Consider the following 24,016-nt stretch of genomic DNA (forward strand, 5'->3'; position numbering starts at 1 on the left):
TCAAGACTGCGCATATATGCCAAGACCATTATCTGCTGAGGTTATAATGATTTTACAAATACACTATATATTGGCACGAAGCAAAAGGTAGCCGATTACCCGGATCGTGACAATGTGAATCTCTTCATCTAGCTCTCTTACTAGAAGATGCCAGAAGATGCCCACATTTAAGGTAACGTGTCTAGTTTAGTTTCTCATACCATCCACTAATGTGCTTACAACCATTTTTGTATTGAACGTGTGCAAACGTCTATGCATGGTACGACTCCATTCAATAATATTACGGTATTCCAGCAGGAACCTCGATTACCCGTCAATACACGCATGCTATGGTGGCATGAGCGAGCGAGTACGGAGGCGCAAGACGGAACTCCAAGTGTTGATTTCCCGCGTAATCGAAGTGATGTCATAGAAATTCTAATAAAAGCATGAGCAATGCTGGCAATGTTGTACGGGGTTCCAAGCTACCGGGTTTATTCACGTGTGGAAAGACCTCTGCGCTCAATTAAATCGGGATGGGACTTTACGATAAGCGATTTCAAATTCCCTTATCACAACCCGGAACTGTCCCATCGGCGCATCACCGGAGCAAAGCTTCAACTTAACGATTCCATCCCATCGTTACCCTTACCCATTAAACATAGCGCGTCTTACTAGGTCGTATAAGTCGTATACTCATCAACGACATTTCCGGCTGCCAACCAAGCGCCCTTAAGGTCTGTGGTTAGACCTCATTCGTGGGCATGAGAAGGTCACCTCCCTCTTTTTTGTTGGCCTCTAATTCTGGTCCGACGCGACGAGCATTATCAGCTTCCCTTCATTTGGCACCATGGCATCGGCGCCCCCAACATACCGCTGGCGCGAGCGGTAGCCGTTCTTCCAAACCCACCGAACAGTCCGGCAAATTCACAACACCTCTTCTGGATTCTTGTCCAAAACTACCATTCCATTTCGAGACCGGCTTTGCGCTATACGCGAAACGAACTCCGAGGCCGTTTCCCCCGCCATTCCTATCTCCTCCGTCGGGCTCATTCTCGGACCCCCTTAGCACCCATCATCAAAGTCGCGACAAGCGAGCTTTTGTAGATGGCGAGCTTATTAACGGGTGGACGAATGGCGATGATGCGGTCTATGCTAGCGAATATTTCATCTGCGCCAATGACGGAGTTGGTGCTTGGTCAGCTAGACCAAGAGGTCATGCAGGGTACTTTGTCCCACGGTCGCCCGAGCTTTGCGCAAAACAGCCCGTGATTAATTAACATTGAATATAGTTTGTGGTCAAGGTTGATACTACATTTCTGGGTGGCGGCGATGCAGGAAGATATTGTAAAGCCGCGACCGCTCGACCAACCATACCGCCCAGATCCCATACGCTACTTGCAGCATGCGTACGAGCGCACGGTCGAAGCAACCTCCGGCCCTAACGACTGTCTTGGAACTACGACAGCCACCGGGGCGCAGCTCTTTTACAAGGCTGACGCCAATAACCCGGCGTCATCCGTAACACCGCTCCTTTACGTTACGAATCTTGGCGACTCCCAGGTCATGGTGGTACGGCCGAAGACCCAGGAGATGATTTATAAGTCGGACGAGCAATGGCATTGGTTCGATTGCCCGAGACAGCTCGGAACGAACAGCCCAGATACGCCGACGGAGAACGCGGTCTTAGACGCAGTGGATCTTCAAGAAGGCGACGTCGTGCTAGCTATGACGGACGGCGTAATCGATAATCTTTGGGCGCACGAAATCGTGGAAAACGTATCCAAGAGCGTTAAGCGATGGGAGGCTGGAGAAGGGGGCCAAGCAAGCGGCCCTCGCAAAGACGGGGCAAATGGTGGGATGACATTCGTCGCCCAAGAACTCCTCAAAGCTGCAAAATATATCGCGTTAGACCCCTTTGCCGAGAGCCCTTTCATGGAGCATGCTATCGAGGAGGGGTTAGCTAGCGAAGGAGGTAAGTCTTGTATCAATGCGATTGTCCTTCTCCGATATATATGCTAACAAAATGTAGGCAAACCCGACGATATTAGCGTCGTAGCAGCCCTGTGTCAGCCAAATGCTACCCCGTGAAATGATATTTACCCGTCAACCTTGGTAAGGCACACTACTTATTGTACTCCCCGAGCCTCCTCGAGCGGTGAAGATCTACATATTACAACAGCGCATCACCATCGTGTCTTTTCCCCAATCATCGTTAGGATGAGCTACGGTATGAGATATTAAGATGGAACTGGCGTTACTTGACTTATATATTATCCGAAGGATTAGACGTACACTTTTAGACTTCTTTCCGCTGCTTGGGGATTATATGTATGCATTGGCTACGGATTTAGCATGGTGTTGGAGGATATTTTAGCAATAAAGGAACCATTGGTATTAAACAGCTTGATGAAAGCTGAATAGCTTCATAAATTCAATAATTAAATACGTACCTCCTAGTGGGGACCAGTTGCTCTCAGACCCGTATTTTTGACATTCTGATTAAAAGAAGCTTAAATCTTATCGTTATCGTTATCGTTATCGTTATCGTTATCGTTATCGATCGCATTGAAGAAGAATTTCGATATTATGTACCTACTAGATTGAAAACTTCTGAATTGACTTTTACAATCCTAACAACAACCACTTGATGAGGGCGAAGCAAAAATGCCTCGCGCTAAACGGTCCAAACAATATCGAAAGCTCATGGAGCAATTCTCCATGGGCTTCGGATTTCGAACACCGTATCAGGTTCTTGTTGACGCCGACTTCCTCGCCGAAGCCAACAAATGCAAGATGGACTTGGTACGCCGATTGGAGGATACTGTACATGGTGAAGTCAAGCTAAGTACGTTTCCAACACTTCAATATCAATTAATACTTGTTTTTTGCTAATGGCGGCCTTATAGTGATCACCCAATGTTCAATGCGACATCTCTACGAGCGGAAATCCGAACCCGGAGTAGAAGCAGCTATTGAACAGGCGAAAACTCAATTCGAGCGACGACGATGCGGTCACCATCCCGACGAGTATCCGAAACCGTTAAGCGCCCTTGAGTGTATTCAGTCGGTAGTAGATCCAAAGGACAACTCCCTGAACAAACATCGCTACGTCTGCGCCATCAACGACGATGCTGTCAGAGCAAGCATCCGGCAAGTTGCAGGAACGCCGCTGTTGTTCATAAGGAGATCGGTTATGATCATGGAGCCAATGGCAATAGTGAGCGCGAAGATCAGATCAAAGGATGAGAAGAGCAAATTCAGGGCAGAGCTAAAGACCCCAGCCGGCAAGAGAAAGAGGGGCGATGATAGCGACGACAGTGACCAGGATGAAGATGAGAAGCAGGCTACAGAGAAATCCACGGAAGGCGAGAAGGCTAAGAAGAAAAAGAAGAAGAGCTACGGCCGCAAAGAACCGAATCCATTGGCGGTGAAGAAGAAGAAGAAGCCAAAGTTAACATCAGATGGTCAGCATTCAGAAGCGCCTAAAGCGAACGAGGCGAACGAGGCAGCTGCAACAGAGACGGGTCAGACAAAAGCTTCTAGAAGAAGGCGCAGAAGAAAGCACAAGGCCGCTGGTGTTTCTACAACTGAGGAGCCTCCTGTTGCGCCTAATCCTGCTAATGCTGAGGAGTAAACTCTGAATTTGCATAATATGGGCAGACAAAACAGGTTGGCATAAAAAGGCGTTTTCTCAAGGGACGAGTTATGGGATCCTTGTACTTTACAAGCTTTATGCATTTGATACCATGGACTCAGTGCTATCGACAATAATAAGGTTGCATTCTTCGTTTAAGGATAAACTTGCCGAAATGCAAGAAGCAGCTTTAAAATGCCCAGTGACATATAATTACATTATACCTACGTACCTGGATATGCACATGTTAAATCGACCTTACCTAGGAGCCAGCGTAGAAACAATGCATCACATAATTATCACAATAACCTCATTCAATTCAACAATCCGCATTCAATGTTCTGTCTAACCTGGTGGGGACTCACCAAAGTTCAAATGCTATTAGCTGTCAGTAGGACCGAACCAAGCCGTACTCAGCCTCATGTGACACCAAGCCGGGTCGCTAGCTCGGTACGTACGCAGGCTACGTAGGTACATCAGCCCCTGGAATTGTGGCTTTCATTCTTTTTGCTGGGCAGCTAAGATAGCGGTCTTACCACGGCCAGGTACCAACTAAAACTAAACTTCCACGAACTCAACTCACGATCATTCAAATTCCCCAAGTCTTTCTTAAGATGGTTTTCCGTAGTACCTTGCGCAAACCCTGTCCTTCTCCTCAAACCAGCGTCTGGTCTAGAAACATTGCGAACATTACTCTCCTGCTTTAACTTGCAAGGGGTTGAATCAGTTTCAAGGGTCCACGGATTTGCGTGTTCTGACGATCACTTATCGCTTGGGGGTGCTCTCCGCCTATTTGCCGTGGGGAATGGTGAAATTCGTTGCAACCATATCACGTCGGTGAACTAACAGAGCTTCGACCAAGTACCCTAGCGACGGCACGCAAACAGCCAAGATCATACAGACATAGGATACAGTAGCGCCGATTGACTACATGCACAAAACGACGGACCAATGGCGCCGGTAGGAGGAGTCCAGGAACTGGATGATTTCGGTCTGCCCATCAGGAAATACGTAAGCCCCAAAGAGGGGGAACAAGATCATGGTAAAACCACATCAATTAATGCGACGAACGGGACCGCCAAAGATTCTAGTACTCCAACTAAGGAGACAGAACAGTCCTCGAAAAGTTCAAATAATGTGCCAAAATCAGAATCAGTAACGAGGTCAGAGAAAGAGGGGGCAGATACCAAGTTAAAACCACCCGCGAAATCGGACGGAACTTCCGCCGCCAACAGCGACGACGAAGACTTTCAAGATGCGCCCTCTACGCCACAGCCAGAACCAGAGCCGGAGCCAGAACCACAGTCAGAGCCCAATACTCGACCCAAGCCACAAATTGCCCAAGATGCCGACGAAGCAAAGACTCCCCTGTCTACCCAGTCCGAGTTCAAAAAAGAGACGATAGACGTGAAGGACGCTGTGGAGACGAAAGAGACAGCATCACCACCAAAAGAGGGCGAAAAAGAAGGATCTGACTCCTACGAGAACACCGATCTACCACAACCTACATCCAAGCGCAAGAATACCTTGAGTAAAGATGTACAGGCGATTTCGGGGCCGTCGATAAAGCAGGTTGAAGCTAGCAAACATGCTGACGAAGCCAAAAAGGCTTCGGATGTTGGCCACAGTCGGGATGTCAGCCTGGCGAGCACGAATCATGATGTATCGGAGTTTTCCCATCAGCAGTTAACGGGGCATCATGAAGAGAAGAAGGATAATGAGGATGACGAGTGGCAGGCTATGCCAGCCTATGCGCCGTACGATATATATGATGACGATAATAAGCTAATAGCTAAAGAGCATAACCCCGACGAGGACGATAATTATGGTTACGGTAGTCTCGGTGGCGCCGGGAGGGGGTATACGAGGGTTTTAGATGACGAGGACGCAGAGTCGCAAACAAGTATGGATGACAATACACGGTATCTGTTCAAAGACCCCAATAGCACGAGCATGACGGAAATGGACGAAGATCAGAGAGATGCCGTCTCTCAGCTACAGGCCACGAAAGACTTATTGACGGAAGGGCAGAGGATAGCATATGTTGGAGTCACCCGTTTAGAGCTTTACGAGATGATCAAAGAAGCAGAGAGCATGACGACTTCTTCCAAAAGACTAAAGAAGGATATTCAGACGGCAGCCGAAGCGTTGAAGATGTGGTCTCAGAAGATCATGATTCGACTCTACGCCCATATGGAAATAAGTCCCGCGGAACAGGTTATGATCGAGCAGTTAGCCGATCACGGCGTTATACCCAAAGATCTAACGCCAGCCCTTATGCAGAATTCTAGGGTTAAAAACCCGATGGCGGAGCAATCAACGCCGTCTTCGACGCCAACATTCTCCTTAAAGAGCCCGCGGTCGTCTATTTCGACGTCTCCTGCGTCTCCCGGGGGAGAAAAATCTGCGGAGCCTCCACCACCTTACGAGAGCCACGAGGGCGAGGAGATGCCAGAAGTGAGGATGCCCTCACAATTACCGAGTAGTGACAAGATTGACATTGATTTACGATGGACTGTCCTGTGCGATCTTTTCCTAGTGCTGATTGCCGATTCCATTTACGATGCTCGCTCTCGTGTGTTATTAGAGAGAGTGGGAAACGACATGGGTGTTCCTTGGATAGACATCTGCAGGTTTGAGAAGCGCGTCACCGATGCTTTGGAAATGCAACAACAGGCAGAGAAAGAGAACTGGAACGAGGAAGAACATCTCGAGAATAGGAGAAAACTCGCCCAAAAGAGGCGATACGTCATGATGGGCTTGGCTACCGTCGGAGGTGGTTTGGTCATCGGTTTATCTGCCGGACTTCTAGCACCGCTTATCGGCGCCGGCCTTGCTGCCGGTTTTACAACTATCGGAGTTGGCGGTACGAGCTCCTTTCTAGCAGGGGCCGGAGGAGCAGCTATCATCACTTCTGGCGCCGCCGCTTCTGGCAGTTTCATGGGTGGTAAAGCTGCGGGTCGACGAACCGGTGCCGTGAAAACATTTGAATATCGCCCCCTACACAACAACAAACGTGTCAATCTGATCGTAACCATCTCCGGATGGATGACGAGTAAAAACGATGACGTACGATTGCCTTATAGTACTATCGATCCGGTGATGGGTGATATCTACTCAATTTTATGGGAGCCGGAGATGTTGACCAGCATGGGTGACACTATCAATATTCTGGCGACCGAAGTAAGACACATTTCCTAATATTTCTCAGACGCATCAACTAATTTGTATAGGCTCTCACCCAAGGATTACAACAAGTTTTAGGCAGTACCATCTTGATTAGTCTGATGGCAGCCCTTCAGTTACCTGTTGTCTTATCCAAATTAGCATACCTGATCGACAACCCCTGGGCCGTATCCCAAGACCGTGCATGGGCTGCCGGTCTCATTCTAGCCGACTCGCTAATCGACAGGAATTTGGGTACTCGGCCTATAACCTTAGTCGGTTACTCGCTTGGGTCTCGCGTTATCTTTTCCTGCCTCCTAGAATTGGCTCGAAAAGGTGCTTATGGATTAGTTCAAAATGTCTACATTTTTGGGTCGCCCATCGTCGTCAAGAGGGAGGAATTTCTCAGGGTTCGTACCGTCGTGGCTGGTAGGTTCATAAACGGATACAACAGGACGGATTGGATTCTAGGCTACCTGTTCCGCCTGACCAACGGCGGGATTCGCCGCGTCGCGGGTCTGGCAACTGTGGATGATATACCTGGTTTAGAAAACTTCGACTGCACGGATTTCGTTGTAGGCCACATGGAGTATCGTACGGCGATGCCTATTCTTCTCAGAGAATGCGGTTGGCTTGTCGAAAGCGATGAGTTCGGCGAGATCGAGGACCCAGATCCTGACCGGTACCGAGAACGACAACGTGAGCTCATCAGCGAGATCGAAGAAGCTCGCAAAGAATTGGAAAAGGAAGAGTCAACGAAAAAGGGTGGGTGGGGCATCTTCGGGCGCAAGAAGAAGGGCTCGCGACAGGAATGGGAGGTTTACGAAGATAACAAGAAGGATGGAGAAACACCGTCCAAAACAGAGGATAAGGAGGGCAATAACCACGGCGTCTTATTCGACGTTGACGCCATACGAGCGGAGCTCGCGAAGGAAGAAGAGCTCGAGGTCAAGGAATTGAAATCTACATTACCCCCGATGAAACTTGACGTCTCGCCGCCGCCGCCGCCGATCTCGTCATCCGCCAGTCCGAGAGACGCCTTCCACAAGACGAAAAGCACGGGAGATATATACGGGTACGGGGGCAGGAGCTCCTCCTTCGAGTACAGGGTCTCGCAGGAACGCACGCCGACAAAAGGCCTCGGGTTCGATATGCACCCGCCATTGGAAGACAACGAGATCCAGATGACGTTCGACACCTCGTTCACGGAATCGCATCTCGATGTACCGCCCCCGCCCCCGGCAAAGGACTTCCCGCCGTCACCATCGCCGTCGGCGTTCGCGAGGCCGGAGATCAAGTCGGCGCAGACGACTCCGAATATAGCGTTGAAGGACCCGTGGGCGGACGACGATGATGAGGAGTTTGGCAAGGAGAAGGAGATGACTATGACTTTTGCGTAGGTAATTTCTTGGTAGAATAAAGGTATACTGTCGAGAGTGAGGAGGCATAATATGGTTAGCCGTAGATGTGCTGTATGATAAGGCATTTTTGTAATTACTTAGCCTCCTGAGGTACCCCGGCCAGAAGGGCCTCGGAATTAGTGCCCCATGTAGTAATAATACTGTGATACACTGTATGCACTTTATCACATAGGCGTACAGTGTATTACAGTATTATTACTACATCGGGTACTAATTACGAGGTCCTTCTGCCCGGCTTAGGTAAAGAGAGATCAAATACTTGAATGGTATCCAATGTCTTGAGTTCAAGTTTGCTTTGGCTTCAGTTGACTTGGCTGTGATTATTTGGTGCTTAGGTGGGCTTTTTAATGGTTGTTTTGGGGGTTATTCGACCTGTTTTGCCGTGATTAGCGAACTTCCCCTTTACAGCCAAAGTGCTTATCTGGTCTTTAAGCCATGGTGCTTTGATAGTATGACTGATATGTATCTGTAGATAGGTAATTGGAAGTCTTGATTGTGTTGGGTTAAATCGTTCCATGCTTCTACTCACTTCCCAGGCCAAGAGGCTGGATATTACATGACCGCATGGGAAGCTCATTCGCAATTCAAAAAGGGGAAAGTGATACGAATGACGAAGAAAGGCGATGGATAGGTATGTGCATGATGGCTTCTTATTGTATAAGTATCATAGAATCTATATCCTCTATCAAGTACCTATATGCTTATTATTTTACATTACCGCTTAGTTACAACGTGAAGTTAGCCTTTATATCAGCATAGATATATAACAATTCGTATCATTAGGTATTTGCTCTTACGTGGATGTGGCTTGATGAGTGTATTTCAAGTAGTGCTAGTTCAGAATCGACGACCTCAGATAGGTAGCGGTTAAACGGTTCTCTACATGACCTGAAGCGTACCTATCTATATATAATAGCACGAAGCTCTAAGATATCTAGACATCCTCCCTGTTAACTAAGAGAAGCTTTTTTCGATTGCTCGGTTGAGTCAGACATATGAAGCTCATGAATTTGATTTAATTCACCCAGACTGAAAATTCGAAACTGAACTTTTAAAAATGTCATCCCCCCATAAAAGAAAACCTATGATAATCTCCTCGCCTCCCCTTTTTTATCATTTGGTATTCCACTCTTCCCACAAGGCTCATAATCTTATTAGCTTTACATATGAATTCGTATCATCTCATCGTATTTAAACAAACCCTCCACACTACCCACTCCTATAATTAAAAGAAAGTCTCTACCTGTCAAAGTACGTACTATTAATCCATACCCATATAGTCTCGTCTCATAAATAAAAAAAGGCACTAATGAACAAAGCCACTCGCCTACTTCCTTCAGAAGCTGGTAGAGGGGCAGCAACGAAATATGGACTTTGTCCATTATGTGAACTCGTAGCTCTGTAGATCTGTTCGGATTTTTTGAAGACTTCGAGACCGTGGCTGCCTTCCGTGTACGTTGTACGTAGTATGAATGACTTCATGCGAATTCTCGCTGCCAAATGCCCACAACTTCAAAGAACAGTATTTCAGTATCCGGATATCCCTTATTCGAGTTGTAAGCATAGAGACCGAGGTCTTTGACAAATATCACCCCATGGAACTAGCTTAGGATATGGTCGTCAAAGCTGAGCCACCATGTGCCGAGCAGGATCTGGCGTGGAACTAACGACTCGACATATTCAAATTCCATAGGTACTTTAAAGAGTGGTTCTTATTGAAAGGAAGCCTGGTTAAGATTCTAACTGGCTTATATACGTATTGGCTTCTATTTATAACTTTTCTAATCTCTCGACTACGGCATTGATACACCTATCGTTCCTGTCTGCCGGTCCCGAGATCAAGATCTGCTCCCCACAGTGGATTGAATGAGGTCAGTTTCGTCTGTGTATTTTTCTTGTAGTAAAGAAAGTAAAGTGATAACTTGTGAGAACGATGATGGTATCTGCTAGTAACCTTTCGTTTATTTTTAGATAATTAGTAAACGGGCACAGCTTTGAAATCGCAGCAATATCAGCGTCGGTAGCGTCAACATAGACACGGAAGTTATTATGATGTCAGCATCGTTTAAATTGGATTTCGTTGACGGGTGAAGTTGTTCCAAGCTATTACTATTAGCTGTTTCATGTTCATACATTACCTAGGTATGTGAGGACATTGTATTGAGTTCACTCATGGCCCAAACTCATGGCCATAGCACGATGGAATGGGTTTAGGCAAATAGGTAGAGGAGGATGAAGTGTGTTCATGATCAGAAGCTCCCTTCCTTCTACGGAGGGATTGGATTCAGCCTCCTAGAAGTTGGCTATTCCTGGTGGCGAAGCTTTCAAACAAGTGGATGTATCATCATGGATATCCATAAGAACAAGAATGGTATTATATTCCATCGCACATATGCTCGTAACAGTTAACTTGGTTAGGTATTAAAGATCTTGGATCTTGTAGTCATGCAGGCGATGCGACCAATTATCAAGCATGGAGGCACGTACCTAACTTGGATTAATCATCCCTACATTGTTAGCTGAAGAAGAGATGTTTCACAGGCGCATTCACGTTTTAAAGATGGCGAGGATGAATATTTACATGAAACTTTTCGTATAATATAATAATCCGGCCTTATCATGTCATCAAATGCGAAATAGCCTCAAACAGGGATCGCAATGCATAGGTAAGGATTTGCGGTCAGAACCAAAAAGTTATCCATACCGAACTTACGTTCTAATCGGCTTTACCTCCAGACGGCTTTTCCGTAAGGCTGCCTCGTACCTCAGGACATACCTTTTTGGGGTTCGGTAGATAAGGGCCGAGGTAACGTTCTTACACATACAAACATAGAGGTCACCGGGGTCAGTGGGGTCGCCGGCCAGTGCCGTATGCGGGTGTCGTATAACGCTACGACGGAGAAATATGTACATGATCTTGGGGTCGCTTGGGGTCGCCATGTTGGAGGTTTGAAGGGTAGCACGTGGAAAGTAAAATGGGTTGCAATATTGTGATATCTGATGGTAAGTTACCAACTTGTTTAAATATAATAAATTAGTCGAAGGCTCGATTAAATGCCACGCGGCCCGCATACAGCATACCGCTTCTTTGGTTGTGAGACTGACTGAGCGATCAGAGGAATGAAAAGAAGGATGTGTGGCACTTAATAATATATCCAATTATATCTCCGGTGCAGAGTTATAATTGGCTGAAAGAAGGGCAGCCTACATAGCGGATACATAATAATATGTATGCACATGCACATGGCGTTTCTATTTTTATGCCAATGAATTGCTTAAGTAATATATTGTGGTAAAAGGAAGGCAAAGACGGGCTTGGGGTGGTTACTTCGAACTCTCGGTACGGTTAGTTGCTGCCCCTTGTTAAGACGCTAAGCAGGCTAAGGCACTAAACTAGAAATTGTCTGATCAGCCGCAGCCCAACCTTTTCTCATCTTTTCATTCTTTTATTTGGCTCAGCCCCATATTTCGTCTGACATACAGCACGGGATGGCTTCCCGTCTGGGCTTCAATTATTCACACTTTTATTAAAATTGAGGCCGAATATCGCATTTCTCTAAGCGGGAAAGAAATGAATGATTTTGATGGCCCCCCGAGTGGCAGCATGCTCTGAGACAACACGAGTATCTCTTATGAAAATCGAAACAGTCGTCTACGCGAGACGACGTCACTGGTTAGCTTCCATCAAGCGTTTGAAGCTATCTAGGACCTATGGTTGCTAGTATAATCAACCCTGGTCGGAAAGGATCTAGAACCCTTCACCTTCACATATCTTAATGTCAGACGAGCGACGGAATCAGCCAGGCTTAAGCCAATTACCACCGTCACTATCGTTCGGGGTACGGATCCCATCTCGATGGTCAAAAGTTCCGTTTACATGTTAGCTACCTTCTTCGCCGCGAACCATCAACGTTCGGCAGGGCTGTCGAATGTACAGTAGACAGCCCTACGGGCGAGGTGGTATTGAACCAGTGCAGACCAGTGCAACACCTTTGCCTGCAACTAGCGATCTTCATGCCGACTTAACGAAAACGTTTCTTCAGTACAACCCTTTTCACACAATACCCTCAAGGTTAGCTCTATATTGGTGTGCATTTCTTATCCACTGTCGAAGAATTTGGCCGAGATGGCCCACGCGTCATGGCACCTTATATCATCGTCGTAAACCCAAGCCTATAATCGTCCTCGACGATTCACCGTGTAAGGCCAAGACTCAGCCGCGATTTAAGCGAGTTCGAGCGAATTCAGTAGCATTTAGCATCTGGGCATTGTCGAGTTAGGATTTACAGCATTGGCATTGTTCCTAGCGGTAACGAACCGCCTGTATGAGGTAAAGGGTTGGGGCAGAATGGTCGACTTGGCCCCCATGAGACATCGGGGTCACTGTACTGTATGAAAGCGTAAAAGCGTAGAGGCACGGTTACTTCTATGGGTTGGCGTTGATCTCTATAGGTTGACATGCTGGATGGTGCCATCCTTCTTCTCCGCTAGTTGGTTTAGAGGCGCAGCCTGACTCCGTGGCTTACTGCACGTCGGCCTGGTTGGCGCGCATTTGTGACAATAAACTGAGACCCGCACTTCTCATCCAAATCCCTATCCCTATCGGGCGCGAGCTGAGAGCTGACAGGCCGGGCTAACGACAACCCCTGTATCTCGCTATTTTCCTTCTTTCCTCTCACGCCCGCATTATTCTCCTCATTTTCTTCATTGCTTCTTTATTATTTTTCACGCTTTGCTTGGTTGCTTTCGACCGAGTTCCGGGCTTGCATCATTTTGGTGCGACGCACAATCCTATATACGACATACGGGTGCTGCCAGGTTGGGATATCAGTCCGGGATTGGACATGTGCTAAAGATTGGACACATTTTGGTTTCTGGGAGTTTTGCCGACGACGATAATCGGAGACTCTCACAACGATGCGGCTCGATGTATCGAGATTCGGGATCCTAGCCTGTCTATCAGGATTGGCGGCAGCGGAGGGAGGTGACGCGGGTGGTGCCAAAGCGATGAGGGATGATGTCGGGACGACGTCGACAAGTTCGACGGCATCGAACGCGGTTATTGAATTGGAAGCCCTTCCGACTCCTCCTGTTTACGTGGAAGGCAAGGGGGTTCAAAATCTAGCCTACACTTATGGCCCAGGCATTACGGATGTAACCGTTACAGCAGTCAATTTGAAGCGTTATAGCGATAATGGCACGGTTGCGATGGGAGATATTTCAAACGGCTCAACTACAAGCGCCGGGCTTCATACGGATGAAGCAATATTAGGACGGCAGGTCGACAATAATTTACCGCCATTTTCCTTTCCGGGTATGCTGATCCAACTATCAACCCGCTGGCTACTGGGATCCGCGATGCTAACAAGTTGGAATAGTGTCTAATGGGAGCGTAACTCTTATAGTCCCAGACACGGCCACCGGATTGAGCAAGATGTACGGCAGTAACGCTGGTTTGCCCTTATATTATGAGTTCGAGTGGGATAATTCTACCTCCTCGGGCAAGAGCTATAGCCAACTCATAGCGGTGGCTCTCAGCGACAGCTATCAGGCCGCGGCTGACGCTATCACAAGCACAGGCAAGGAATCAAACCCGGCGTACGTAGAGGATGTCCAGCAAGATGCGACCAATCCCACTAGCATATCTTCGACTACTGGCTCTACTGCGGCGGAGACATCGTCGGCGTCAGCCGTAGCATCAAGCGGCAGCGGTGGACTAAGTCCTGGCGCCATAGCCGGCATCGCGGTCGGGTGTGCCGTCGCATTTATTCTAATCGTCGCCTTCATCGTCTGGTTCTTTTTCTTCCGCCGCCGCAGCAATCGCGATCAAGCCCACGGCGGATCAGATTTTGCCACGAATTCGGGCACGAGGGCTATGGTGCTCGAGAAAGAGGGTACCGGTTCCCCGCAGTCGTCATATCCCAATGACGGAGGAAGGTTGCACGATCCGGATGCGTACGCGTCATACGAGGGTAGCAAGGCACCGCCGGCCCCGGGGGCTGCATTCGCGACGAATAGTACAACGGATCTCGCATCTATCGGACAAGCTAGCACGACGCGGGCGAATACGCCGCCAGCATATCAAAGCCGGTACGCGCATTTGATCGAGGAAGGTATGACGGAGGAAGAGATCAGGAGGTTGGAAGAGGAGGAGCGGCATCTGGATGAGGCAATTGAGGACGCAGGAAGGAACTCGAGGAGGGATACTCACTAGTCGCGATATGGGCGTGATGTTTTTTATTGTTTTCAAGCGGGTGCCCAACGGGTCTCGGCGTTTCAAGGGTTCACCATTTTATCGTGATAATCTATGTGTATGTGGTGAGAGACGTGAATGGTGTGGAGGTGAGCGAGCGTCTGGAAGCTAGGAGAGACGACTACTCCCCTTATGCGTATATATGACTTGGTATTGCACATTCGTTATCCATCTTGGTTCGATTCGTCTAAGAGAGGGACGGCGGGTGGCTTAAGACTAGGTACACTGGAGGTCGTTAAAACTGGATTGGATAGAGCCAAAACCGGAATATGGTACCGAGCAAGTACGCGTTGGGGCTGAGAAAGGTTGATGAAGGAGGGAGATTTACGTCCTAATTGGACTCTATCAATGAATCTACGGATTTTACTACTACGTCTATAGGTTAGTTGTAGGTAATATGGAACGGCTTTGGGGATTTACGTGGTGTTCTAGCTTGTGTCGCGCTTGAATCTCGTGATATAGGGGAACAAGTCCCTTACATTTTGAATACCTACTTACCGAGGCAGATTCAGCTTAACTATCGCCATATAAGGCCGGACTCAAGTTGCTCGTAGTTCAAATGTTTGATATGTCCATATTTTATCAATCTTCAACACAGTTAGGCCGCGGTATTCGTTAAGCCATACATATCATAGTATTACAGCGGGCTCTGGTACCGGCACTGCTATAGTGAATACAAAATACATCGCGGCCTTAGGGGCTACTAAAGGGTTACTCCGATGCACCTTAACTTAGCCCCAAAGATACCTCGTCGTCACTCTGTGTTAAACCCCCTTTTCCTTGTTTTGACAATAGTCACAATCTTAACCGGACGTTCGACCCCGTCGAGTTCGATGTTGCTGCTGCTGCTGCTGGCATCCCGTCGCTTCTTCCCCCACTACGAGCGCCCGAAGGTGAAGATGCGGCCGACCATGTTGCTGGCGAGGTTGCCGGCGATGTTCCCGGAGTAGAGGGCGCTGCCGGCGAGGTTGGAGGCCTGGCTGAACTTGTCGCAGCGCGAGAAGGCGAGGCTGTTGGTTATGGTTAGGGTGAGCGCGATGGCTGTTTTGCTAGTAGTCAGCTTTTTCTCTTCCTCTTCCAACAGTTTCTATTTTTTTAAATCTTCCGAACTGAGAGAAACGTACCGACGAGAGGCAACCACATGAACTTAAGCCGGACGAGGGCCAGGATGGCGAGCGCGACCCACAGCACGGGCTGGGCGTAGATGGCGAGCCAGAAGAAGCGGCTGTCGGTCGGGTTGATCTGGCGCGTGGCCGGGTCGCTGCTCTCGAAGACCCAGCGGCTGTCGCCCGACGAGGGGTCGACCTCGTTCCACCAGCGCAGGCCGACCAGCCGCCGGCCGGCGATGTTCTTGAGGTAGTAGAAGTCGGCGGCGAGCAGCAGGATGGTGATGATGAAGATGAGGACCATGTTGTCGGTGAAGATCACGCCGAAGAGGTAGACTAGGAGGGATGCTGGGGGTTGTCTGTTAGTTGATCCAAGGTCGAAGTGTGTCGTGGATGAATGTAAATGGCTTGGGACTTACAGATGCGGAATGCGAGGAAGGTCAGCAGGGTAATCGGGTGCGAGCTGAGGCGCCAGCTCAAAGAGCCCGGCGTATTCTGCGCTGATTCCATTCGGTGCGGTGTGAGCAGGTGTTTCTCGGTGCTATGTCATGGGTGAGGCGAAGCTGTTGAAGCTGCGGTAGCGGGATGGACGATGGTTAATGGAAGCATAAAGCTGTTTGACGCGGTGACGGCTTGCGTTGTTCCGACATTGCGACATGCTGTCATTTGTCGAGTCGAGTAGCGCATATATCTTATTGATGCATTAAGTGGCACACTGCTTATATGAATATTACACAAACGGGGTTTCACGTTTTTACATTGTCATGTTATGCAATGTTTTCTATTCAACTTATATTCATCCATTTTCATTCATCTCATCTTTTATTTCAATTATCATATTGTCACATTCAGAAACACATTTTTGATAAATACACTTGCTGTAGGTACGAGGGGGTGAACATCGCTAGAATGGATATGCCCTCACTTCGTCCTCGCGACTAAGGTCCAATCCCCTATCAAGCTGCTCCTGATGTTTCTTGTCCAAATACTCTAACAATACCTCTCCATACCTTTCCTTCCCCTTATATCGACTCACATCATCTCCCCAGCTCCTCACCGCACTCGCCAACCTCCCCGGCACATAGTCTTCCTTCACTATCTCCGTAATCGGGAGGAAATACGTGCGGATCGTGAAAACGATACCCCCACTCTTCGGCAGCCGCCTCAGACTCTGCCTCTCTGAGCGGAAATAATGGTGCTCGATAGCCCTGTTCTTCTCCGCCGTGCTCCAACTCACATCCTTCGAGTCCTCGGACCCGATGCTCCACGACCAGGCTAAGTCGTCGTCGACCTGCATAAAGTAGTTGTTGCGCGCCACCATCTCCTCCGGCTTCAGGCGCCGGAAGAAGTTCATCATGCCCTTCTCCAACTTCTCCTTGAATTGCGGGACGTCGCCTGACGTGTGGATCTCCGACATGACCATTCCGTATTTGTCCTCCAGTCGCCAGAAACCGGCGAGTAGGACAGCCCCCGCGAGGAGGTAGTACTGGCCGTCCGGCCTCTCGATCATGATGGCCAGGTCATCTTGTACCAGCCGTGCGCAGATTTGCATCGGGTCTTCGGGGAGAGGCCTCTGCGTGATATCGAAGCTCTCTCCTGACCAGAGGTTGTCAATGCCGAGGGCTGTGCGCTTGTACAGCGTTGGATACCGTGCCGGTAAGTAGTCAACCAATTCCTCGAGGAGTTCGATGGCAGCTGGGTACGCTTCAGGATGGGTTCGGCAGCATTTCTGGCCGCGTTCCTTTATTCGCCGCGCCTTGTCCGCGTGATACCGCGGGTAGTGGTTATCCAGCTCGATCCAATCCTGGTGCTTCATCGTCCGCAGACCCATGGTCACGTTATATTTAGGACCGTATCGGAAGGGCCTGTACGGAAGCGGTTTCGTATGCTCGATCGACCAATCCGGATACGGCTCCGGTTTGGGCGTGCGGAAGTCCGATGGAATCCATTTTCCCCATTCACGGCCCTGGTATTTGGCACCCGATGTTGCTTTCTCGAGTGCTGGTGTAGTAGGCGTAGATGGACGTGCAGCATTTTTGCTGAGGTTCCGCCGCCGAATGAAATATGCTACTATTGTGGAGAGTAACAAAAGAGCGAGGGCGGCGGAATACGCAGACTCCTTTGCATAGCCTTGAGAGGAGAACTTGCTTCCGTACATCTTGATCACAGAAGCGCAATTATGACTCGATCTCTGGAGTCCTTCGTACGCTTCACTGGCGCGCTTGGAGATTTGGTCTCCTGCCCACTCGAACATTGTGATAGCTTCTTCGCTATAATGCTAAGGTGCGTCTTGTTTTCCTATTTCCTACTTGAGATCTTGATGGGGGATATCAGATTTGAAAGGATAACCATTTAGATATACGATATAAAGGATCGGCTGGTACCGTTCTCGGCCACCTATACATGCCACAATGATGCGGATGACTTGAAACTGGCCAGACAGATCATACTAAGCATTTTATGAAATGCAGAGTCCTCATAATTATTACCGTTTCCAGCATCCTATGGCCAATCAATCGCTCGATCGAGGTATGGTCCTCGCATCCCTGCGGGGAAATAGCTGAGGCTTCGCCGCGAACTTGGAGATAAAAGATGACTATCCAATTGAGAGCATTGGACGATATGGTCTAGGATGGGAGATATCTCGGATTTGAGACGGAATATCTAAAGAGACTCCCTTGCTCGAACGACCGTTCTCGGCCGCATCACTAGCGGCGGCAGAGGAGATAAGGCTAGCGACTCAGGAGATAAAGGGAGACCGGATCCTATCACGTCGATCACGTATAGAGGTTAGGTAAGTAAATATCTTCATTAGCCCAGAGATAGTTCTGGGCAGAGATATATGTGATGCAATCTTCCCCGCCTCGCGATATGGGTGAGGTCGAGTTCGTCCACTCATGTCGCGTCGGCTTATCGGCGCGGTTCCTGGTGATAAGGTATATCGATCCATACGCTCTCCGTCCCCCGCAAATATATTTAGAGGCTATTCAACGACTTATTCCACACGCGTATATACACGTATTATAAAGACTTGGATCGCTTGTCTTGCGAAGGGTCATCTCCAGGTACTGAAATTATCGGTATACTGGAGATGCTGTGGCTTATCTCGGAGTTGTCAGGATTACTGCGATACGAAACATATTTCTAAGAGATCAGGTAGATACCTTCTTTAGGATTTCCGTTTTCGAAACTCACTGTACAACTCTGCCTTTTATCCTATCAACTGAAACCTATTTTAGATACTTTGTTGAACTACGCTACGCAGGTAATTAAACATACCTACGCGCGGATCCTGCCCAGCATCAGAGCCCATATTTCTTTTTGCTCATAACGAAACAAGCTAAATTACTGATGTTGTCAAGTTCCAGAAATTTATTCTGCGCTTTCGAAATATTTCAGATGAGCAAGTCGCGCGTCGTTAGGTTACCATTTTGGCCAATTTGTCCTAACGCGTCTCAGCGCTGCCGTGCCCATCTGACGCCCACCGTAAACTACATAAGCAAACGTTCACTTGGTACTATGAGTAGAAATACTAGCAGGTTAGCTCACGCCTGCAATATTTCGAAGTTTTGATCTATGCGGCTTTTGTGCTTTCTTTCATTGATTTTGACATCAATACAGCTATAGAGTTTGATACTTCGGTGACTTGTAGAGTTTAGCCAGAGATTTTTAGTAGCTGTGATGACCGCCGCCGTTCTTTCTGTATTCCTGGTTGTGTTGATTCTTACCAGGGTATTGATGCCCCAGGGGCTGTTTACCTTATGAGAGAAACTGGAAGATCACTGAGGTAAATAGCAATTCCCGAGGCCTTGAATGAAATAGGGGTTGACTGATGATGATGATGAATTATTTACACCCAAGAGCTATTTTTGGTATTAGGTAAGTATAGATACACATAGCAACGTGTGTTCAAGAAGTCTAGAGTACCCCTTTAAAATCCTGTATGTCCCTTTGCCTGGCAATATTCGTTAGCCAAGGATTGGAGAGTATAGCTAGGTACCTAGGTATAGTTCACCTAACCTGGCGTCCAAGATCTAGAATATATAAATTGTACCAATAATGCTACGATCTACCAGAGCGGAGCCTCTGTGTGTGCTTAGGTAGGTATATTCTACCTTCTAACGCAAATTGCTAGGTACCTGCCTAGTGAAAGACATATTAGCATTCCTTATTGATGTTCGTTTAACTTTATGTTCTAGATTCTTGCGCTTTATCGTACTGGTTAAATTACCTTGATATCTTTCAATAAAACACCAACTCCGGATAATTTTGATGATGTCTTCGTCCATAGATATTGCATACTATTATACCCCTGAGATACAGCGCCGTCGTTCGTCCGTGGGCTCCCAGCCACCTAATATTCCAACAGAAGATTCAACACGTAACCCCATCAAGAGGCCCTTACTTGATTTCGGCGAAACTCTCTCCATCCGTTGGTGAGATTTCGACATGTTCGCCGTTATTCCCTGCTGTTGCGCCGTCCCGTATTCCACCTGGCTGGTCCGACGTATCATCTATCGTCTGGCCATGCGTCTTCTTCATTGAATACCATCTAATTCCTATAGCGCCTACAACCGATGTACAGCTCAACGCCAAGGATATGTAAAGGGTCGAGACAAGACATACGCTGTACACCGATAGAGCCTGCTGTCGGCTTTCAGGAGGTAGAGAGGACGCAAAGTCGCTAGCTCCTGAATTCAGAAGTGATTGGATATTCACGTCGGGTAAGATTGACTGGAGACGTGAACGTAGCTCTCCTTGTAGTATGCTCTGCCCTACAGCCACGAAGATAGACGCGCTGAGGTTCTGCATTAGGGTGATGAAAGTTACGCCAATCGGTACGTCGGAAGGGGGCAGTATCGTCTGAACAACGTAACTCGGCTGGCCAAAACCAAACCCGACGCCAAATCCATATAGCAGTTGGTAACCAACAATTTTGGCTATAGAAGAGTCCATGTGGATCGTGGTAAGCAACGTAGCTCCGGCGATCGAGAGCGCAGTGCCTATGATCATTCCGGGGTTATAATAGCCGATTGCACTGGTGACACCACCAGAAATGATGGAACAAACAACGTAACCACCGATCAATGGCGTAAGCATGGCTCCTGATGAGAGAGCTGAGGAGCCCCGTATCGCTTGAAACCAAACTGGGAGGTAGAGGATCGCAACGTAAACACCGCCGGTCATACACATGGCATAGCTTGCAGCCAGCCAGATGTCACGATTTTTTAGTAAGCTCGCCGGAATGGTGCGCGAATTGCCCGTTATCATTGTCATCTGTGTGACTATAAAGACAATCAAGAGAATTCCAAAAACGACAAACAGCGCGATGACGCGTGAGCTATTCCACGGATAGGAGGAACCTCCCCATTGCAGGGCCATCAAGAGGCAGATCAAGGATCCAACCAAACAAATTGTCCCAGGGATATCAAGCTGTTTGAATTTATTGACCAGACCGATAGATTGAATTTCCGGTTCCTTTGGTAAGTGAACTAGCACGGCGCAGAGTACGACTGTAACAGCGCCTAAGGGCAAGTTGATACCGAAGCACCACCTCCATGTCGTTCGATCCGTTAGAGCGCCACCCAGAAAGGGGCCTACAATAGCTGCGAGGCCAAAGGCGCCCGACATGATGCCTAGGTATGCGGCACGTCGTGATAAGGGAATCAGCTTGGTGGTGATCAATATTCCACCTGAGAAAACGCCAGCCGCCCCAAGTCCAGCGATGGCCCTGCCGATAATTAGGGCTATCGAGTTGGGGGCGGTGGTGCATATCAGCGACCCAACCTCGAAGAGCGCGATTGCGGTAAGGTACACAAGCTTGATAGAGAAAAGGCTGTAGAGCTTCCCGTAGAACAGTTGGAAGCTGCTCAGAGTAAGGAGATAAGCGTTGGACCACCATGCTATATCATCTAGAGCTTTGAATTCGTTGCTAATGATTGGCGTAGCTGTAGCAAGTATTGTTTGGTCCTATGGCGACAATTAGACTATGAATGAGTTATATAAGAATAGGTACATATTCATACCATTCCTGTCAAGAACACAGCTAGACAGAGCCCAATCAGAATTAACGACAACCGTATGCTGCTCGGTTGATCCATAGTGCCGTCATTGCCCCGTTGCAACGCTGTTTGATCCGATGCCATAGCTTAACAAGGGACTCTGTTAGAGTCTAGGGAAGTTGAGGGCAGGAACTCTGATTTCGTCACGCATACGGATAATGGATGAAACAAGATTCGCACTGCAGTGAACGCGGAAGATCTTCGCAGTAAGGCTAGCATACGACTGTCATATTTTATTGCATGTAGTGGGTGCCTACATGATTTCTTTTGGGGTACACAGCCAATGGCCAGGATATAGCCCCTATTGTAATTTAAACAGTGCCACACCCAGTGCTCTGGCACCTAACATGCTATTATTGGAGCAGTTGGAGTAACTGCAAGACAGAAGATTGGAAGAGGTGGAGGGGGTAGGTGGCCAACTGCATAAAAATCATGTAATGACTTTGGTACGACGTGACGAGCTAGGATCATTTCCCCATGGAGCGAGCATTTAATATATCTAACTGAGAGCTCAGAGAGGTAGGTTAGGTAGCTTTGCCTCCTGGTGGGGTTCGTAAGGTAGGCTGGCTGGAAAAGCATACCTAAGGTACCTAGGGCCTCTAAAAACCAAGATGCTGTGCGACGTTTCGGAAGCATCGGGGCCCTATGTAGTACAAGTTCTGTTAATCTCGTCACTGTCGGCATTTCTTTGTTAGGTGTTAGAAAGTTAGAAAAACAGATTATTCTTCAGTTCCCTAGAATCAAAACGCCCAAAACCGCGTCCTCATACAATTTTGCCCATAGCCACAACCTAGTTTCTTACTTTAATCTTTGTCATGGATTTCATCGATGTTGCAATTATTGGCGGAGGACCTGCTGGTCTGACTGCTGCTGGCACGTTGGCACGACAACTACACACAGCCGTCGTATTTGACTCAAAGAGTTACCGAAACGCTAGAGCGACCAAGATGCATATGGTTCCAACATGGGAGAACAAGAATCCCAGTGAATTTCGTACTTCAGCCAGACGGGATATCGAGTCCTATTATTCTACCATACAGTTCCTCGATGTCCCCGTGACGAAAGTGGAGAAGAAGAGCGACTCTCATTTCCAAGTCTGGGACGGCAACGGCAAGGAATGGAGGTTCAGAAAGGTGCTGCTTGCTGTTGGCTCATCTGACCATTTCCCGGATATCGAGGGTTACGCACAGCTATGGACCCAAAAAATGTGAGGCTATCGCTGTTTACACTTGAACTGGATTGCTGAATAGATTGCTAATGTTAAACCACCACAGATTCCATTGCTTGTTCTGTCATGGCTATGAAGATCGAGGTTCACCATCTTCGGGTGTTCTAGCTGTCTCCCCTATCCTGGTTCCTGCTCTCGTTATGCACATGGCCGAGAATGCTGCCCAACTCAGCGACAGCGTCACGCTCTACACCCATGGAAACGATGAATTGACCAACCAGCTTGTTACAATGACCAAGGACTCCAAGTTCCAGGTCGAGTCCCGCCGAATCAAATGTCTCTTAAGCAACACTGAAGCGGATTCAGTGACTGTGGAATTCGACGACGGATCTAGTAAGGTGGAAAGGTTTCTAGTCCATAACCCCCAAACCAGTGTTCAAGGCCCCTTTGTTGACCAACTTGGAATTGCTCTCACCCAAATGGGTGATGTCCAGGCAGATGCACCATTCCACCAGTCAAGTGTTCGAGGTGTATTCGCCGCTGGCGACTGCATCACACCCTATAAAGTTACTGCTGGAGCAATCTCAAGCGGTTGCAACGCAGCCGTAGCGGCCAGCACCCAGTTACAATCTGAGAAGTATGGTCAGCCACCCATGTTCTAGATCTGAGCGAGCAAGGAGAATGTCACGCTCTACTTGGTCCTTTCTATCGGCTATCATTTTCAGCTTTTCCATCATTTACAAGATCTCTAGTTAGAGAATCATACAGATCAGCTGGTTGACGGTGCTTGGTGGTTCTTGCACGAACCCTAAAGAACCGACCTTACCTATTAAATTACTTAACTCTGCTTTTTTTTCATTGCGGGGGCTTTGATGAGAGTGTTGTATTAATTCTGCAACGTAATAGGGAGCCATCTTATTACAACACAAGTGATAAGACAGGGATGAAATGCCCTTGACAACTATTCAAATTCATAACCTAATATACTGCTGCTTCCGAGTGAAATGAAAACCAATTGTCTGAGCACTACATGCAAAGTCTATCAAAAAGTTTACCATTGAGGTATTTTCAAGTTTATCTAAGCTTGGAGTTGTTGGCTGATAAATGATAAGAAAAAGGTGGTTATGTACAACGGGTAGCAGCGAGCGGGTAAGTGTATTGCGAGGTCTCTGCAGGATAGGTAGGTACTAAAATACTTACATTAGTTACGTTACTATGTATGCAC

At 48.0% G+C, this 24,016-nt stretch overlaps 7 protein-coding genes across 7 annotated transcripts; 4 read left to right on the plus strand and 3 right to left on the minus strand.

Annotated features, from left to right (window-relative positions):
• Nucleotides 1-428: 428 nt before the first annotated feature.
• F4807DRAFT_449525 (Fcf1-domain-containing protein) lies at nucleotides 429-3,616 on the plus strand (the record flags this gene model as incomplete). Its single annotated transcript, XM_048000033.1, has 6 exons — nucleotides 429-471; nucleotides 811-1,204; nucleotides 1,272-1,954; nucleotides 2,012-2,047; nucleotides 2,642-2,827; nucleotides 2,889-3,616. The coding sequence occupies 6 exons, from the start codon at nucleotides 429-431 to the stop codon at nucleotides 3,614-3,616; spliced, it is 2,070 nt and encodes a 689-aa protein (XP_047858715.1).
• Nucleotides 3,617-4,092: 476 nt separating this feature from the next.
• Nucleotides 4,093-8,490, plus strand: F4807DRAFT_407060 (DUF726-domain-containing protein). The gene is made up of 2 exons (XM_047996339.1): nucleotides 4,093-6,799; nucleotides 6,850-8,490. Exons 1-2 carry the CDS (start codon nucleotides 4,568-4,570, stop codon nucleotides 8,179-8,181), a joined length of 3,564 nt encoding a protein of 1,187 aa, XP_047858716.1. The 5' UTR covers nucleotides 4,093-4,567; the 3' UTR covers nucleotides 8,182-8,490.
• A 4,311-nt stretch (nucleotides 8,491-12,801) lies between these two features.
• Nucleotides 12,802-14,502, plus strand: F4807DRAFT_117884 (uncharacterized protein). Its single transcript, XM_047992850.1, has 2 exons — nucleotides 12,802-13,516; nucleotides 13,581-14,502. The coding sequence occupies exons 1-2, from the start codon at nucleotides 13,120-13,122 to the stop codon at nucleotides 14,414-14,416; spliced, it is 1,233 nt and encodes a 410-aa protein (XP_047858717.1). The 5' UTR covers nucleotides 12,802-13,119; the 3' UTR covers nucleotides 14,417-14,502.
• A 501-nt stretch (nucleotides 14,503-15,003) lies between these two features.
• On the minus strand, nucleotides 15,004-16,234 carry F4807DRAFT_407063 (DUF846-domain-containing protein). Its single transcript, XM_047996340.1, has 3 exons — nucleotides 15,981-16,234; nucleotides 15,580-15,909; nucleotides 15,004-15,496 (listed from the first exon to the last, which is right to left on the minus strand). Exons 1-3 carry the CDS (start codon nucleotides 16,069-16,071, stop codon nucleotides 15,333-15,335), a joined length of 585 nt encoding a protein of 194 aa, XP_047858718.1. The 5' UTR covers nucleotides 16,072-16,234; the 3' UTR covers nucleotides 15,004-15,332.
• Nucleotides 16,235-16,446: 212 nt separating this feature from the next.
• Nucleotides 16,447-18,137, minus strand: F4807DRAFT_117965 (mannosyl transferase). The gene has a single exon (XM_047992853.1). It carries the CDS (start codon nucleotides 17,813-17,815, stop codon nucleotides 16,466-16,468), a length of 1,350 nt encoding a protein of 449 aa, XP_047858719.1. The 5' UTR covers nucleotides 17,816-18,137; the 3' UTR covers nucleotides 16,447-16,465.
• Nucleotides 18,138-19,548: 1,411 nt separating this feature from the next.
• On the minus strand, nucleotides 19,549-21,836 carry F4807DRAFT_117943 (major facilitator superfamily domain-containing protein). The gene is made up of 2 exons (XM_047992852.1): nucleotides 21,588-21,836; nucleotides 19,549-21,531 (listed from the first exon to the last, which is right to left on the minus strand). The coding sequence occupies exons 1-2, from the start codon at nucleotides 21,705-21,707 to the stop codon at nucleotides 19,963-19,965; spliced, it is 1,689 nt and encodes a 562-aa protein (XP_047858720.1). The 5' UTR covers nucleotides 21,708-21,836; the 3' UTR covers nucleotides 19,549-19,962.
• Nucleotides 21,837-22,168: 332 nt separating this feature from the next.
• F4807DRAFT_117936 (FAD/NAD(P)-binding domain-containing protein) lies at nucleotides 22,169-23,498 on the plus strand. Its single transcript, XM_047992851.1, has 2 exons — nucleotides 22,169-22,830; nucleotides 22,898-23,498. Exons 1-2 carry the CDS (start codon nucleotides 22,439-22,441, stop codon nucleotides 23,451-23,453), a joined length of 948 nt encoding a protein of 315 aa, XP_047858721.1. The 5' UTR covers nucleotides 22,169-22,438; the 3' UTR covers nucleotides 23,454-23,498.
• Nucleotides 23,499-24,016: the final 518 nt, after the last annotated feature.

This window comes from Annulohypoxylon truncatum (assembly GCF_022578515.1).
Source record: "Annulohypoxylon truncatum strain CBS 140777 unplaced genomic scaffold F4807scaffold_2, whole genome shotgun sequence".
NCBI classification, from domain to species: domain Eukaryota; kingdom Fungi; phylum Ascomycota; class Sordariomycetes; order Xylariales; family Hypoxylaceae; genus Annulohypoxylon; species Annulohypoxylon truncatum.